The 16,650-nt window shown below is 39.5% G+C and overlaps 1 protein-coding gene across 1 annotated transcript in view; it reads left to right on the top strand.

The window, feature by feature from the left end:
- Window positions 1–681: 681 nt before the first annotated feature.
- SLC18A1 (solute carrier family 18 member A1) overlaps window positions 682–16,650 on the top strand; it is a 27,561-nt gene continuing 11,592 nt past the window's right edge. Inside the window, 10 exon segments of the mRNA XM_029941614.1 lie at window positions 682–805; window positions 1,462–1,825; window positions 2,427–2,485; window positions 5,067–5,150; window positions 6,278–6,370; window positions 8,011–8,100; window positions 8,337–8,380; window positions 10,629–10,650; window positions 10,653–10,688; window positions 10,772–10,867. Coding sequence (XP_029797474.1) covers window positions 682–805; window positions 1,462–1,825; window positions 2,427–2,485; window positions 5,067–5,150; window positions 6,278–6,370; window positions 8,011–8,100; window positions 8,337–8,380; window positions 10,629–10,650; window positions 10,653–10,688; window positions 10,772–10,867 — 1,012 coding nt within the window.

The following is a 16,650-nucleotide window of genomic DNA, read 5'->3' as shown; positions in this document are numbered from 1 at the left end:
TTAAATCTTGCCATTTGCAACAATATAGATAGAGCTAGGGAGCATTATGCTAAGTGAAATAAGTCAGTCAGAGAAAGATAGATACCATATTATTTCACTTATCTGTGGAATTTAAGAAGCAAAACGGATGAACATATGGAAAGGGGAAAGTGGAAGTAATGAATCATAACAGATTCTTTATAATAGAGAATAAACTGAGAGTTGATGACAGGAGGTGGGTGGGGGATGAGATAGATGGGTGATGGGTATTAAGGAGGGCACTTGTTACGATGAGCATTGAGTGTTGTATGTAAGTGATGAATCATTGAATTCTACTCCTGAAGCCAACATTGCACTGTATGTTAACTAAGTAGAATTTAAATAAAAATTTGAAAAAAAGAAAAAGAATGTGCTGAGTAGAATTCTAGATATAAAAAGCTGGTAAGCAGTACTTTCTTATAAGGCATTCTGGGGACCAAGTAGAGTTGTTGAGGTATATAAGAAGTGAACAGAGACACGGGCATGAAAATGGTTCAAATACCAACCTAGTATCTGCAATACTTGCACTTTTCATTTTAATATTGAGTTCCACTTGTCTGGGCAGAATTTCTTGCCTCTTCTATAAAAGCTTCAGAGGATCTACAGCTTTAACAGGACCTTCCATAAGAAACTGGAGAAGACACCTCCAGCCCAGCTCTTACCATGCTCAGGGTGGTTTTGGATGCTCCTCAGCAGTTGCTAAAGGAGGGGAGAGAGTCTCGGAAGCTGGTACTGGTGGTGGTGTTTGTTGCTCTGCTCCTGGACAACATGCTGCTTACTGTAGTGGGTATGTTTGGATGTCTCTGCATTGGGGGTTATTTGCTCTGGGTGCCAGCAGGGAGCACAGACCCTGCTAAAATTTAGAAGTGAGTGCATATGAGAATTTTTCTTTTTATGCTTGAAAAACACAAAAGATAAATGAGGTTCAGAAGTGTTCTGTGACTTGCCTGAGGCTTCCTTACTAACAGGTGCTAAATTGGGGTTCAAGCTCTGTCCAACTGATCCCAGAGTGAGAGCTTCTTGCATTTCCTGACCCTACCATTTCCAGGCTTTGCCATCTCTGCATGAAAGCTGAAACAGTAAGCTTGTCTTGTTCAACCTCAGCTGTGAAAGTGAGCATCTGGTGACTTGAAATTTTCCCCACACTCTGTATGTATTTTCTGACAAAAATTGTGAAAACTCCATAAATATTGGTTTTGTGATTAAAAATAAATGTTAGCAAGTAGGTGATTGAACAATACAGAATCCAGGAGTAAGGAGGACTGATTTTGTGTTAGTTGGAATTTACTTAATCTAATAGGATAATTTGGACAGCATAGTCTTTTAGTAGGCTTCAAATCATGTCACTTAGAGAATGAATATAAAGCTCATAGTAATGCTCCTGAACCAATTAGCATTAAAAAGTACTCTCAGCCCTTATCACTTGTCCTTCTTAACTTTCAGTGCCCATTGTACCCAACTTCCTGTATGCCACAGACTTCAAAGAAATCAATGCTCCTCTGTACCTTGGCACCACCACTGTTTCCCAGCATGTCCTTACTTCTCGTGCTTTTTCCACAATCTTCTCCCTCTTTGATAACGACACTATGGCTATTAAAGAAAGTGCATCCAGTGGCACAGCATGGACAGATCACACTTCTGGTACCATCCCTCCTCTAGTCACTGAAGCCATCCCAGCACAACAAAACAACTGCTTGCAAGGCATAGAGTTTTTGAAGGAAGAGAACATACGAGTTGGAGTTCTGTTTGCTTCAAAGGCTCTGATGCAACTTCTGGTCAACCCATTTGTGGGACATCTCACCAACAGGTATCTCGATAAGTGCAGTGCTCTACATGGTACTCTCTGGCTCAGTAAGAGGATGGGCTGTGTGGTATCATAAATGTAGTTAGAAGAAAAAAAGAAGGAAAACTTACTTGTCTTTCTCAGGGGAGTCAGCTGTTTAGAAAGCTGGTTACATGGTATTGATGAAATGCCATGGAGTTCAAATTTTCTTAATGATGTAATGACAATTGAGTACCAAGAAAAGAACAAATGGTCAGAAGTGTACAGCCTATATTATTTCAGTGCTCTGGAACATGTCTCAAAGGCAGGACTCCTGCAATATAGAACACTAGTTTGTTGGCAGTGTTTGGGATTATTCTGATGTTTCAAAAAGATATAAACTCGGACTAGGCCATCCTTCCTGGAAAAAAAGATTTTGGCCCTGATCTCTGGGTAAATTTGCATATTTGTTTATTTGCTAATATGCATTCATATGTCATATCCACCTGTAAACTTGCCTTCAGAGACATGTTATCCCATGTACTCAATAACAGCAATTCTATTCCCAATGATAAGAAAAAAATCATAGTCTAAGTATATTGATGCCTATTGGGACTGTATCTTTTTCTTTTTAATTCTCATTTAGGATTGGCTATCATATCCCTATGTTTGCTGGCTTTGTGATCCTGTTTCTCTCCACAGTTAGTAAGTAATTTGCTTCCTCTTTTATTTCATTTGCTGATTACCTTTGATTTTATTACAAGCACTACAGTGAAGAGAGTAAGGTCAAGTAGCTAATTAGGCATCTGACTAAACGGCCTCTGACACTAATTTAAATGCTTTGCTGCTTTTGATATGGGGACTAGAACAGTAGTGGCAAATTATTCTACTTGGAATTTGTATATTCTCCTATAGAAGAAAAGACACTTCACTTCCATCAGCTAGGGGAAATTGTAAAGATTTTTTAAATAGGTGTGCTATAATGTGTGTGTGTGTGTGTATCAGTAGTCCTTTGAATGGGTTTAGTACAAACCTCCTATCTTTGGGAAAAGCTTGTATTATTTTGATATGCAAAGGTAAAATGGCCGCCAGCAAAGAATTCTAAATTGGACAATAGCCACTGGATAATACCAAAAAGTCGACTGCCTTCAAGTATGGACGTTAAGGTTATAGCTTAGAGAAATAATTTTGCTTTAAAAACAAGAAAAAAAAGACAGGTAGTCTATCCAGTATAAGATAAATGTTCTAATAAAATACAAATGGAATAAGAATAGTAAATCATCAAATTTTGTCTGGAAATTTAGCTTGAAAATTAAAATAAGAAGGAATGAAGGGGGTTGGGAGGTAGTGCAGGAGAAGGTAGACTGCCTCCACTGACTCTGCTTCCAGTAATATTATTTCCTTCTCTCTCCTGTTTTTCTTATCACCTTTTTGTTACTTGTCTGCTTTTTCTATTGCCCCTCCTCAAGTTTTCTTCCCTTTCAGCATAGGGCTTAACCCAATGCTTAACAGAAATTTGTTGCATTCAGGGTTGGAAAACTGCAAAGAGCAGAAGCTTGGTGTGTGAAGTTCTGAGAACTACAACTTATTTGTGAAAATTCTAGCTAAATCAAAGAAAATGAGGAAATTCAAGTTAGAAATGTTTACTGAACTTCTAGAATCTCAGCTCATGCCAAATAGTAAATTAAAAATGAATAGGATTCTCTGTTCTATCAAATGAGACTCACAATTCTCTCCAAAAACCTTAATGGAGCACACATATTATGTCTTGATGGCAAAATCCATTAGGGGAAGTTAAAGAATGAAATGACTTGGGTTCCAGTCCAGGAGTTTGTGATGCATGCCTGGGGAGATAAAACAAATACCCTGCAAAATAAGATAATGCTATAGTATCCCAAACTCTTTAGTATAAGGTCCTTGCTTGATTCTCTGCAATTAAGTGATAATTATTGTTTCCATGCTATAACCAGTGTTGCTGTACTGAATTGACCTAATTCTAGCAAATGTTTGGTGTTTAGGGAATCTTATGTAGCATCCCTTTAGGGTTTTTAAATACTAAAAAGAGGTTTCTGATGTGCATTATTACCCTTAAGGGACCCCAGCTGGTACCTATGCTGAATGTAATTAGGAGTGAAATGGCAGCCCATGTTTAGGGGCAAAGTGAGAAAGAAATTTTTTTGTTTTTCCTACATAGGGTTATCAACCATTTTATTTTGCCTGAGATTCAGGGGCCTCCCAGAATGCAAAGTACTTAGCAAACTGAGACAAATTGGTCACTCTGTTATCAAATGACATAGGAATAGCCAACCATGAACAGACTGAAAATCAGAAGGCTTAGGAGAAGGCATTAGAAACCCAGCAAAGAGAGACCAAGTCCATGCATGTTTGGGAGACAGAGTGATCACGTCAGGAAGTAATGGGAGAAAATTATAAGACATCAAACAGCCAAATACACTGTAATGGAAGGGCAAATGGATTAAAATTCTGCTGGTTCAGATACTTTGGGAGGGAGTCTTCTTTCTTTCAGGGGCATTGTGCTGATATGGAGGTGAGACATGTCTCAATTTACCCAGCTTACCATCAACACCCTGTAATTTAGTTTTTGATAATGTATTTCTGTTTGGTACTCATTTTTTGTATGCTAGTCTTAAGTAGACTTAAAGGGCATGAACTGGATATTTTCTTTATTTTACATCTGCTGCAGAGTCTATCTAGTATAGCTATGTGTTTGATATTACTTAGTACATACTCACTGATTTGATTTGGTTAAAAGATCTTTTAATATAAAATAAGAGGAAATACTTGATTGGATCACAAGATATTATTTTCTACCCAATGCCTATGGTCCTTAAGTTACACATAGCTTTTGTCATCTCACTTTAGATGACCCAATGGAGACCAACAATGGCAAAGGTCAAATGTGGGTGTTGAATATGAAGGGTTTAGAAGTAGGATCTAAAGGCATTAAACTTTTTGGACACCCATGATTCCAGTGGACAGGATGTTGATCTTTGGACAGGAAGTGTGGAAACTCAGCCTACCATCCACTGTGTGGTGAGTTGGTTTATGCTTCTGTGGTTTCTCAGTCTTCATGTCAATGAAAATGCAGTCCTGATTAAGGTATGAGAAATGAGAAATACAACTCCAAAAACAGGGAGCAGTGATCATGCTTTATTAAAACATATATTTAGTGGCTTCTATCTATAATATCATGAGCACATTTTCTGGTGGTCAGGGATAAAGACAATTTACTAACTGGAGCATTCTTGCTATTCTCTTTACTCAGTGTTTGCTTTTTCTGGTACCTATACCCTACTCTTTGTGGCTCGAACCCTTCAAGGCATTGGATCTTCATTTTCATCTGTTGCAGGTAATACTGACATCTTACACACACACATACACGCACACACACACACACACACACACACATCTCTTACCATCTCTTACTATCTTCAGACCCTATAATATATATATGAATAGGTAGAAAGATATCCCAGTAGCAGAAATTATGATTCAAAAACAAGATAATTGAGGGCACCTGGGTACTCAGTCAGTTAAGTGTCCGACTCTTGATTTCAGCTCAGGTCATGATCTCATGATCGTGGTATCGAGCCCCACATTGGGTGACAGGGTGGAGCCTGCTTGAGATTCTCTAACTGCCCCCCCCCACCATATCTGCCCTACTACCCTCTCAAAAATAAAATAAGTAAACTTCAAAAGAATAAACAAAAATAAGACAATTGTAGTTATTGGCAGTATTATAAATCTCTAAGCCTGACATAACTTTCTCTGACAATGTTTAAATACAGCCATCTTAGGTCAAAGTGACATCAGTAAAACCACGCAGTAGGCCAGGCTTGTATTTAATGCTATTTTATGGTCTTTTCTCTGTCCCTCTCTTAATATTTTATAGAAAAAGTAATGTGAATACTAGCAGTAACCCTATTATATTTGCTAGGTATCATCAAATACAACATTTAATATAATCCCATGAAGTAGATATTTTATGCCATTTTGCACATGAATAAATGACATGAGAGCCCAGCCCATGGTGTGTTCCAGATACTCTGTGCTTTTGTCTTCCTTGAGCACCTCCATTGACTATAATAGTGTTCTTTGTTTATAGATTTTCCTTTCTTTGACCTACTCCATATCCATTCATTCAGGGAAATATGATAGGGAATGATAAAATGCAATAAAATGCAGAATCAATGAACAATGGTATTCTGTATTACCCTTTCCAGAGACTTTTACGATTCCAACAATATTGTGAGCAGAAGGAGAGAACAATGTGGGAGTTTGGGGGACCAGTGAGGACAGTATTTAGAAAATACTATGGGTTAAATTTTATAAAACTCCACAAACTGGAACTCTAGATAAGATGATCACTTCGATATAATAGGGATAGAAGACTAAGAACTAGTAGACCAATGGTTCAGTTAGAGAGGTAGACAGAGGGCTCCTGTATGCTAACTCCATGTGTCACTCTCCTTTTAGGTCTTGGGATGCTGCCAAGTGTCTACACTGATGACTATGAGAGAGGGCATGCCATGGGAATTGCGTTGGGGGGCTTGGCTTTGGGAGTGCTGGGTAAGTGGAACCTGGACCCAAATCTAGGTTCAGAGAGTAGGATAGTGCATACTCTTTGAAGATGATTCCAGGAGGCCGGTGTTTCTAAGGTCATGAAAGACAGTATTTTATTTCCTTTTCTGTCCAATTATATTTTGAGTCCTTCTGAAATGTTTCTCAAAAAAAGGCAAAGTCCAGTTCCTCTTAAGAAGCTTAATAGCCCATGAGGGCCTGGGAATGGTCCAGAAACCTAGTCTATTCAAGGGAGCAAATATCCCCATGTTAGCAGCCACAGTCTCACTTCTACTTTCACACATGGCCAGTGCTTTCACAATGAGAAGAGCTCCTTGCCAGATCTGGTGCTAAATACATTGCAAATATAATATCTCCTAATTCTCACACCACTATGAAGGAGAAATGATTGTCCTCATTTTAGACATAAGGAATAAAAGGTTTACATAATCATCCAAGATTACATTGCCAGAAAATGCCATAGCCAGGATATAGAATCACATTTTCTGGACTAAAAACCCAAGCTCTAAACTATAGCCTACTTCCTTTGAGGTTCATCCCTCATATGATTTAATTGACTCGTCCAACATGTCACATATTTTATGGAGCACTTATTACATGTCAAGCACAATGTTAGGACAGGGGATATAGGTAAGAAGCCTCACACATGGTTCCTTCCCTCCTTGCAATCTAATTGAGGAGAAAACACCAAAGGTCTCTTCCCTGGTCCATACCCTACCTGGTCCATATCCCACCTCCCACCATGAGAGAAGAGGGAACAAAAATCTTGTTCTTTGTTAATATCCATTTTCCCACCCAATCTAAACTTTTGGTGCATCTTGGTCTCCTTTATCACTTCTTACTCTCAAATGGATAAGCCCATTATATTCTCTATAGCCACTTCCTCAAAGTTGGTTCCTCATCACATCTAAGTTGGAACCAGTCTACTGCCTGATCTCTTTTGCTTTCCCTTCTTCCCCCAAGGTGACAGCAGAAAAAACTTCCTATGCCCAGAGCTGATGGCATTTCTCCCCTGCTAAAAAGCATGTTTCTCCATAGCCCACAAGGTCAAATACATGCTTTATCTGGATGTACGGGGCCCTTGACTATATGGCCTCAACATTACCCACCTCTACTTTTTCTCTCCCAGAGACTCGTATTCTAGTGACTCAACACTGAATGGACTTTATTCTATTTCTTCTACAACCATAGTCTCTTTTGTGACACCTCAATGTTCTTTACTTATGTTTCTTCCCGACCTGTATTACCCACTTGACAAAGCCCTTCTGACCATTTGAACATACTGCACTGTGTTTACACAGTATTTTGTAGGAGCTCCAGTGGCACAATCAGTTAGCGCACGGTACTTATACACAGCACTTTGTAGATTGAACCTTTACTGTTGAACTTTACTTTCCACCATTTCTAATTATTTGGATCACTGCACCCCACCCCATCACATGCATTTTCTCTATTTGAACATAAGCCCCTGGGAACCAGGTCTTCTTCATCTCTGAATCCCCAGAACCCCTTATGGAGCTCAGTGCCTAGTAGGGTTTTGGTAAATCTCATTGGGTATATATGGACAAATCACACCAACTAGGAACTGACCCTTACCTCTGAAATCTATGCCTGTTTTGCCTTTCCAGTGGGAGCTCCTTTTGGAAGTGTGATGTATGTGTTTGTTGGGGAGTCTTCACCCTTCCTTATATTGGCCTTTCTGGCACTACTGAATGGAGGTAAGTCACATAAGAGATCATGGGACAGATAAGTCAGGTTGGCAATGTACTCTGCTATGGTGTCAGTCTTGACATACTCAAAAGATTGAGGACTGTGCCATTCTAGGTAAAAAGGAAGAAATTCAGAGAGTTAGATTTCTACATGATAGAGTGATAGAAGTGTGGCTGTTATTGAAGTTTCCAACTAATCAGTGGACAAACTAAACTGTTTCTTTATTTGACTCTTTATTTCTTAGCACTCCAGCTGTGTATCTTAGAGCCTTCCAAAGTCTCTCCAGAGGTAAGAAAGCACCAAGCTTCATTGCCAAGGGGTAAATAGAATGGTTAAGTGCTAAGAGCCATGCTCCCCTAGATCATCCCTGTCAAACCACAAGAAAAAAGGTGAAGAGGAATGAGGTGAGGGAAAGTGAGAACTATACCTGGATTCCAAGATAGTGCCATATTTACCATAGTGTTGGGGATGGTGAGGGAGTCTGGTTTGATGTTGGACAAAGATGGAGGAAGGACATGGACATTATGAAAAATGAAAGAAATATTACAAAATTTATATATATAAACTCAGGAGACAATGCCGTTGGGACCTGTGAATTCACGGTTATAACCTCAGAGCTAGAGAAGACCTTAGATGCTGCTCAATCTCTCCCCTAAGAGTATCTTTGCACATTATCATCCTTTCATGATTAAATATCAGAATTGGTATATGTCTGACTCAAAGCCAAAGAGGACTCTGAGAAATTCATATCAAACTACATAGAATGAAAGACAAGAAAGTACAGAAAATGTGAGAAAGTTTGATCTAAAAACCTTGATTTTATAGCCACATCTGACAGAAGTGTGGGTAACATGGGAAGACACTGCTTGCAATTGGGATATGAAGTGCAGGCAGTCTTGTGGAACCAAGCCTTTAATCTGTGAAGTCTGTGCTAACTCCAAGTAATTAGTATCAGAATTGAATTAAATTTTGACAACCAGTTGGTGCCCACTGAGAACTGAAGAATTGCTTGGTAGAAAAGCACATTTGGTATCAAAAGTGTTGTGAGAGGAGAAATTGTTTTCCTTTAATATCTTTTTTAATAGTTTTGATTTGGATGGTAATGTTCTACATATGCAAAAAATTCAATTATTATTTTTCTGGCTATATAAAATGCTACTGTGCATGTACCATATTTTATTCAATCTTATGCATTTGAACACTTAGGTAGCTTCTAGTACTTTGCAATTATAAACAGTGCTACAATTAATAACCCTATGTATGTATTTTTATAACATAAGAAATAATCTATAGAATAAATTCCTAGAAGTGGAATTTTGGTGCCAAAGAACTTCCTGGACTTCTTTATGTGTATTTCATGATTTAGATTTGTGTCTTTAATTTGAATTACATATTTAGTTTCAGTATCTCTGAATATTTTAATCTACTCCTGTGTGTAGGCAGAAATGATATATCATATCAAAACTATTAATTCTATTACAAGATAGGATGTAGTTAGCACTACATATTAGGGCACAAAGTTCAGGAAGCTGGAAAGAGGGAGACATTCCAGCTACTGAGTCAGGGAATATTCTGGAAGAGAAGGGGCCATTTAAGATTGATTATGAAAAATGGGTAGGATTGGACAATTTGGACCTATAGAGAAAAGGAAGATAGTTTAGGCAAAAATAACCCACTGGAATGCTTGGGAGAAAGGTGGAGTGATTGAGTTTAGCTGGAATAAAGATTTTCCAAGGAGAGGGAAAAGTTAGAACTCAATAGTTAGGCTCACATTTTATTTTTATTCATTTTTTATTTTTAAAGTTTATTTATTTTGGAATAGAGAGAGAGTATGAGCAGGGGAGGGAAGCAGAGAGGGAGAGAGAGAGAGAATCCCAAGCAGATTCTGTACATCAATGTGGAGCCTAACATGGGGCTCAAACTCAAGAACCGCAAGATCATGACTTAAGCTAAAACCAAGAGTTGGATGCTTAACAGACTGAACCACCCAGGTGCCCCTAGGCTCACATTTTAATCTAGATATTCAAACACCTTCTGTTATACTTGTCTAGTATGGCTCAAAATGGTCAGAATAAAGCATTCAGAATGCTTGAGGAGCTTTCTAAGTTATCACTTCTGTGTTCACCTTTGGGATTTAGCACTTTGCCAGTGGTTCTTCCAGGGCAAAAATTAGTGCCACTGAGATCTAGTGGTAAGGCCCAAAACCACTAGTCCACACATCTATTGTCCAAGGCTGGCCTTGCTGACAATCCACTCTCATTTGGTTGATGATCATTTGAAGGCAGGAATCATGTGTAGAATATGTTGTCCTCTTTGTGACTACTACATTGTCTGCCTTACATACTGGAGGGAAACTGCCAGGTGACTCTGTGACATTAGGCAAGTCACTTTATCTACTTTAACTTGCGTTTGGTCTCTTCAGTAAATGAGCTAACATAGATGGTTTCTAAGGTCTGTCTGCATATTCTCAGATTCTGTGAAAATAGGAGAGATGTACACCGTACAAATGGAAATTTTTTGTTGTGTATGTTCTCAGAGTGCCAAGGGGACTCCACTCTTTCACTTCTCAAAGACCCTTATATCCTGGTGGCTGCAGGTAAGCTAACAGTGCCTCTCTTTGGGATAGGAAGAGTTTGGGCATCAGGGTAGCCATGGGGGCTCACAGAAATGTCTCTCTAGGCTCCCTCTGCTTTGCTAACATGGGAGTGGCCATTCTGGAGCCCACATTGCCCATCTGGATGATGCAGACCATGTGCTCCCCTGAGTGGCAATTAGGTAAGTGACCTTGTTCCCCAACTTGGGCTTGGACAGAGGTGTGTGCCATGGCCCTTTCTCAAGTAATTGAGAAGCATTATCAGGTCCAGGTCTTCAGGGTCACAATGTAATTCTTTTGTCACAACGTTTCTTTTCTTTTCTTTTTATTTTTTTTTTCATTTGTATCTTCTCTTTCCACACTTAAAATCAAGGCTGAGTGGTCAGGCACTACCTCCAAGAAGCATCCTGAGATGGGCAGGGTGGGAGGGGTTGAGAGGGGGTATGGGGCAGCAACATGCTAGCTATGTAATAGGATGATCAATAATTTTGAGTTGAAAGACCTAGATTTCCATTTCAGCTCCACTGATTGGCTATGCAAACTTAGGCAAACCACATCAGTTTTTTTCATCTCTGAAAAGGGTGTCAGAATACTGTCCAGTTCAAAGGGTAATTTGAGGAATAAATGTTATAATTTGTGGAAATGCTTTGCACCTGTGGAATATCCACCATCATTACCATCCACTCTTTTCTCTCTTCAACTCCCCTTCCCCTAGATTACCCTTTTCCTACCTTTTTACCTTTAACAAGGTGCTTATGGAGTATGTTGTTCTGTGAGAAAGGCCTCTAGCTTCCTCTGCTTCATGGTAATGTAACTCATGATTCATCTGAGTTTAGATGAGCGTGGACTCAGGAAGCCTAAGAAAAGGGAACATAGAAGGCTATGTGCCATTCAGTCACTATAGGAAGGAGAAGCTTATGAGGCCTGAGGGGAAGTTGATGTGAAGCTGACATAACTCAGTATATAATAAAAAGTACTAAATCTAGTTTTTTAGAGGACAATTCTAAGCAAGGTTCCAGGCTGCACTCCTAGACTCAAATTTTTCTGGGCTGCAACTCCCTCTGACCATGACAAATAATTGAGTTAGTTGGTACTTGGTACAGAATAGTGTCCTCTGCCCTAAGGCTCTGGTAGCTCAGGCTCTTGGTGTAGGTGGGCAAATACATCTCAAAACAGCTCCTCCCCAGCCTTTCTTCACCCTACACGAGAGAATATTAAAAGCAAACCAGCCTTCAATAATTGCTGAACTGTTGACTTTGGATTTAATTGTCATTAAATTTAATTGTCATGACAATTTCTATTAGGCAGCACTGTTTTTTCTAGGTACAGAAAAGCATAGAGGCTAGTGAAACCAAAAGAAATTCACTGGGTTGATTCCACCACAATCTGTTATGCAGGTGAGGTTGCAGTAGAAAGCCCTCTGGAGAGTAAGTCAGAACACCAAGAAGACTGTCTCCCACCATCCTTTACAACTTTCCTCAATGCTGGGGCACCTGGGTGGTTCAATCTTAAGCATCCAAATTCAGCTCGGGTCATGAACTCGCACTTTGTGGGTTCGAGCCTCACATCAGGCTCTGTGCTGATAGACGGAGCCTGGAGCCTGCTTCATATTCTGTGTCTCCCTCTCTCTCTGCATCTCCCCTGCTTGCCCCCTACTCTCTCTCAAAAAAAATAATGATTTAAAAAAACAAAACAAAAACCAACTTTCCTCAATGCTATCTGCATCCGTAAGTCTAGCTTCAAAATCTTTCTCATCATCTGGAGAGCTTGTTAAAATTCAGAGTGCTGGGCCCCACCTATAAATTCGACAGAATTAAGTTTGCATTTTCAGAAGTTTCCTGGTGATGCTGATGTGGTATCAGTGACCACACTGAAAAATATTGCACTAAATGGAGACAACCTCTCATGATTGTTAGGAGGAGCTGGAGATAGCACTTTTGAGAGTGCTTTGTAGTCTGTGACTGGACACTTTTTAAGTGACTCTAAGTGGAGGAAACAGCACAGGCTTTGGAAATGGGCCAAATTGGGTTTGAATCCTGATTACTTACTGGTTGTGACCTTGAGTAAGTGATTTAACCTCTTAAAACACCACTTTTTTTTTCATTTTTAAAAAGGGAGATACTTTCAGGGTTGTTTTCGGGATTAAATAGGTCCATGTATTCTAAAGAGATTAGCACTGTACATAAATACAGTAGAGTTATACTCAGTAGATGAAAATTATTACTATGTTCATCACTATTTTTCTAGAAATTACTTTGACAATCACAGATATGTGTAATTTCCTGCTCCTTAGAAGATATGCTGTGAAAAATATATGTTTGTCTGTAGACATATAGTTTGGAATACCTATTTTGCACAAAATACTACTGAAATGCAACCTATACCCAGATCCTAAGGAACAAGCCACATTAGTTGAGGAAATGAGGAAAATCTCATTTAGAAAATTCCACATCATTCAAAGCAATATTAAGGAGATGTTTATAGGTGACTAGTGGGCTTCTTAGAGGTGCTTATTTCCAGATCTCAGGTAAACAATGGAGTAGGCGTAAATCTAAATTTTTAAAAGCAATTAAAAATAAACAACTGGGTACAGTTTTGCTGCCCTGTACAGATAGACAAATCCACTAGGATATGCTTCACTTCCACCCCAATTAAAAAGATATTAAAATTAAACAAGCCATTGACCAGAAACTGGTGAATTGTTGACTTTGGGTTTAATTGTGATCATCATGACAATTTCCATTAGGGAGTACTGTTTTCTATAGGTGCAGAGAGACATATAGAGGCTAGTGAGACTTAAAGAAACTCACATTGCTGATTCTCTACAGTCCCTTATGCCACAGCCATCTGTGCTCTCACGCTACTGGTATAGGTAGTGGAGACACATGAAGCTGAAAGGAGAAGGCCTGGGTTCAAGTCCTGACTCTGCTACTCACTGGTCATGATGTTAACAGTTAAGGCTGGTGCTCTGAGGGCACTTATTCTGTCCCAGACAGTGTGAAAAATTGTTGGCATGCATCACCTCAAGGCTCACAACCAGCCATCTGGTAGGAATTATTATTATCACCATATTTCATATGGGCAATAAGGAGGGCACTTTTGGGGATGAACACTGGGTATCATATATAAGAGATGAATCACTGGGTTCTACTCCTGAAGCCAAGGCTAAACTGTATGTTAACTAACTTGAATTAAAAAGAAAAAGAAATTTCTTAATCAGACCCAATTTCCTGTCTTTCCCTCCAAAAACTCCCTGGTCTTGTGGAACCTCCTGTTATTGACACATGTTCCCATGCCCTCATCTTCTTCTCCAAGTACTTCCTTCATCTTATTGGCCTGAATCCCTAATGTTTCCTGAGAACACCATTTCCCAGCCCTCCTGATGGAAGTCCATGTTTCTTTAGACTTTTTTTTTACTTCTGCTCCTGCTGGATCATTTCTTAATTCTCTTGAAAAGTCCCCAACTCCCTAGAAGATCCTGTCATCACCTTATACCCCACCACCTCTCTTCATCACAATCAACTGTTGACTCCTTACTTACCCCATCTTATTCATTAAAGTTGTCAATAACTGGTTCATATTCTTTTATCCTTTACTCCTGTCATCACGTTTGGTGGCTTAAATATCCAGGTGGATAACTCTATCAACATCTCGGCCTATTCCTTAATCTACTTTGTGTGTGTGTGTGTGTGTGTCCAAATTATACCATTTTAATATACACTGAGTAGAGTGAGTTCAAATATATACTAGATTGAGTCAAAATTTAAAAGTCCCAGTTGTAAAGCAGGCCTGTCTCTAGGAAGGGCAATAACTTGTTGTCATGAGCTTTTGCTTGGGTTGATGGAGTCACGAGTGTTGCCAAAATTGAATTTCTAGAAAATAAAATTCCAAAACTCAAATTTATATAAAATGAAGTCCGATGGTTTTCAAAGGCAAGACGCTTTGGAAGGACCAAAACCACATGCTTGGAGTCACATCTTGCAGCTAACACAGGCTAGAAAGGGTTTTTGCTTTTGCTACAGAGGAAGTGACTGGTCATTCATAGGTTTAACCAGCTGTGTCAAGAATGCTGAGCATAGGGGCGCCTAGGTGGCTCAGTCAGTTAAGCGTCCGACTTCTGCTCAGGTCATGATCTTGTGGTTTGTGAGATCGAGTACCATGTTGAAACCTGGAACCTGCTTTATTTTATTTTTAGTTTTTAGTTTTTTAAATAGTTTATTGTCAAATTGGTTTCCATATAACACCCAGTGCTCTTCCCCACAAGTGCCCTCCTCCATTACCACCACCTATTTTCCCCTCTCCCCCTCCCCCTTCAACCCTCGGTTCGTTTTCAATATTCAATAGTCTCTCAGGTTTTGCGTCCCGCTCTCTCCCCAGCTCTCTTTCCCACTTCCCTTCCCCCTGGTCCTCCATTAGGTTTCTCCTATTCTCCTGTTAGACCTATGAGTGCAAACATATGGTATCTGTGCTTCTCCGCCTGACTTATTTCGTTTAGCATGACACCCTCAAGGTCCATCCACCTTGCTACAAATGGCCATATTTCATTCTTTCTAATTGCCATGTAGTACTCCATTGTATATATATATACCACATCTTCTTGATCCATTCATCAGATGATGGACATTTAGGCTATTTCCATGATTTGGCTATTATTGACAGTGCTGCTATGAACATTGGGGTACATGTGCTCCTATGCATCAGCACTTCTGTGTCCCTTGGGTAAATCCCTAGCAGTGCTATTCTTGGGTCATAAGGGAGTTCTACTGATAGTTTTTTGAGTAACCTCGACACAGTTTTCCAGAATTGCTGCATCAGTTTATATACCCACCAAAAGGGTAGGAGGATGCCCGTCTCTCCACACCCTTGCCAGCATCTACAGTCTCTTGATTTGTTCATTTCAGCCACTCTGACTGCTGTGAGGTGGTATCTCAGTGTGGTTTTGATTTGTGTTTCCCTGATGATGAGTGATGTTGAGTATTATTTCATGTGCCTGTAGGCCATCCGAATGTCCTCTTTGGAGAAATGTCTATTTATGTCTTCTGCCCATTTCTTCACTGGGTTATTTGTTTTTTGGGTGTGGAGTTTGGTGAGTTCCTTATAGATTTTGGATACGAGCCCTTTATCTGATATGTCATTTGCAATTATCTTTTCCCATTCTGTCCATCGCCTATTAGTTTTCTTGATTGTTTCCTTTGCCTTGCAGAAGCTTTTTATCTTGATGAGGTCCCAAGAGTTCAGTTTTGCTTTCATTTCCCTTGCCTTAGGGGATGTGTCAAGTAGGAAATTGCTGCAGTTGAGGTCAAGGAGGTTGTTTCCTACTTTCTCCTCCAGGGTTTTGATGGTTTCCTATCTCACATTCAGGTCCTTCAGCCATGTTGAGTTTATTTTTGTGTATGATGTAAGAAAGTGGTCTAGTTTCATTCTCTGCATGTTGCTGTCCAGTTCTCCCAGCACTACCTGCTAAAGAGGCAGTCTTTTTTTCCATCGGATACTCTTTCCTGCTTTGTCAAAAATTAATTGGCCATACATTCGTGGGCCCAGTTCTGGGTTCTTTATTCTATTCCATTGGTCTATGTGTCTGTTTTTGTGCCAATACCATAGTGTCTTGATGATGACAGCTTTGTAGTAGAGGCTAAAGTCTGGGATTGCAATGTCTCCCACTTTGGTTTTCTTCATCAATATTACTTTGGCTATTCAGGGTCTTTTTAGTTCCATACGAATTTGAGGATAGGTTGGTTTAGCTTTGAGAAGAACGCTGGTGCAATTTTGTTGGGGATTGCATTGAATGTGTAGATTGCTTTGGGTAGTAATGACATTTTCACAATGTTTATTCTTCCAATCCGTGAACAGGGAATGTTTTTCCATTTCTTGGTGTCTCCTTCAATCTCTTTCATAAGTTTTCTATAGTTTTCATCATATAGGTCTTTTACATCTTTGGTTAGGTTTATTCCTAGGTATTTGATGG

This window comes from Suricata suricatta, chromosome 1 (assembly GCF_006229205.1).
Source record: "Suricata suricatta isolate VVHF042 chromosome 1, meerkat_22Aug2017_6uvM2_HiC, whole genome shotgun sequence".
In the NCBI taxonomy this organism is placed as follows: domain Eukaryota; kingdom Metazoa; phylum Chordata; class Mammalia; order Carnivora; family Herpestidae; genus Suricata; species Suricata suricatta.
This window is presented reverse-complemented; position numbering and strand designations above follow the sequence as displayed.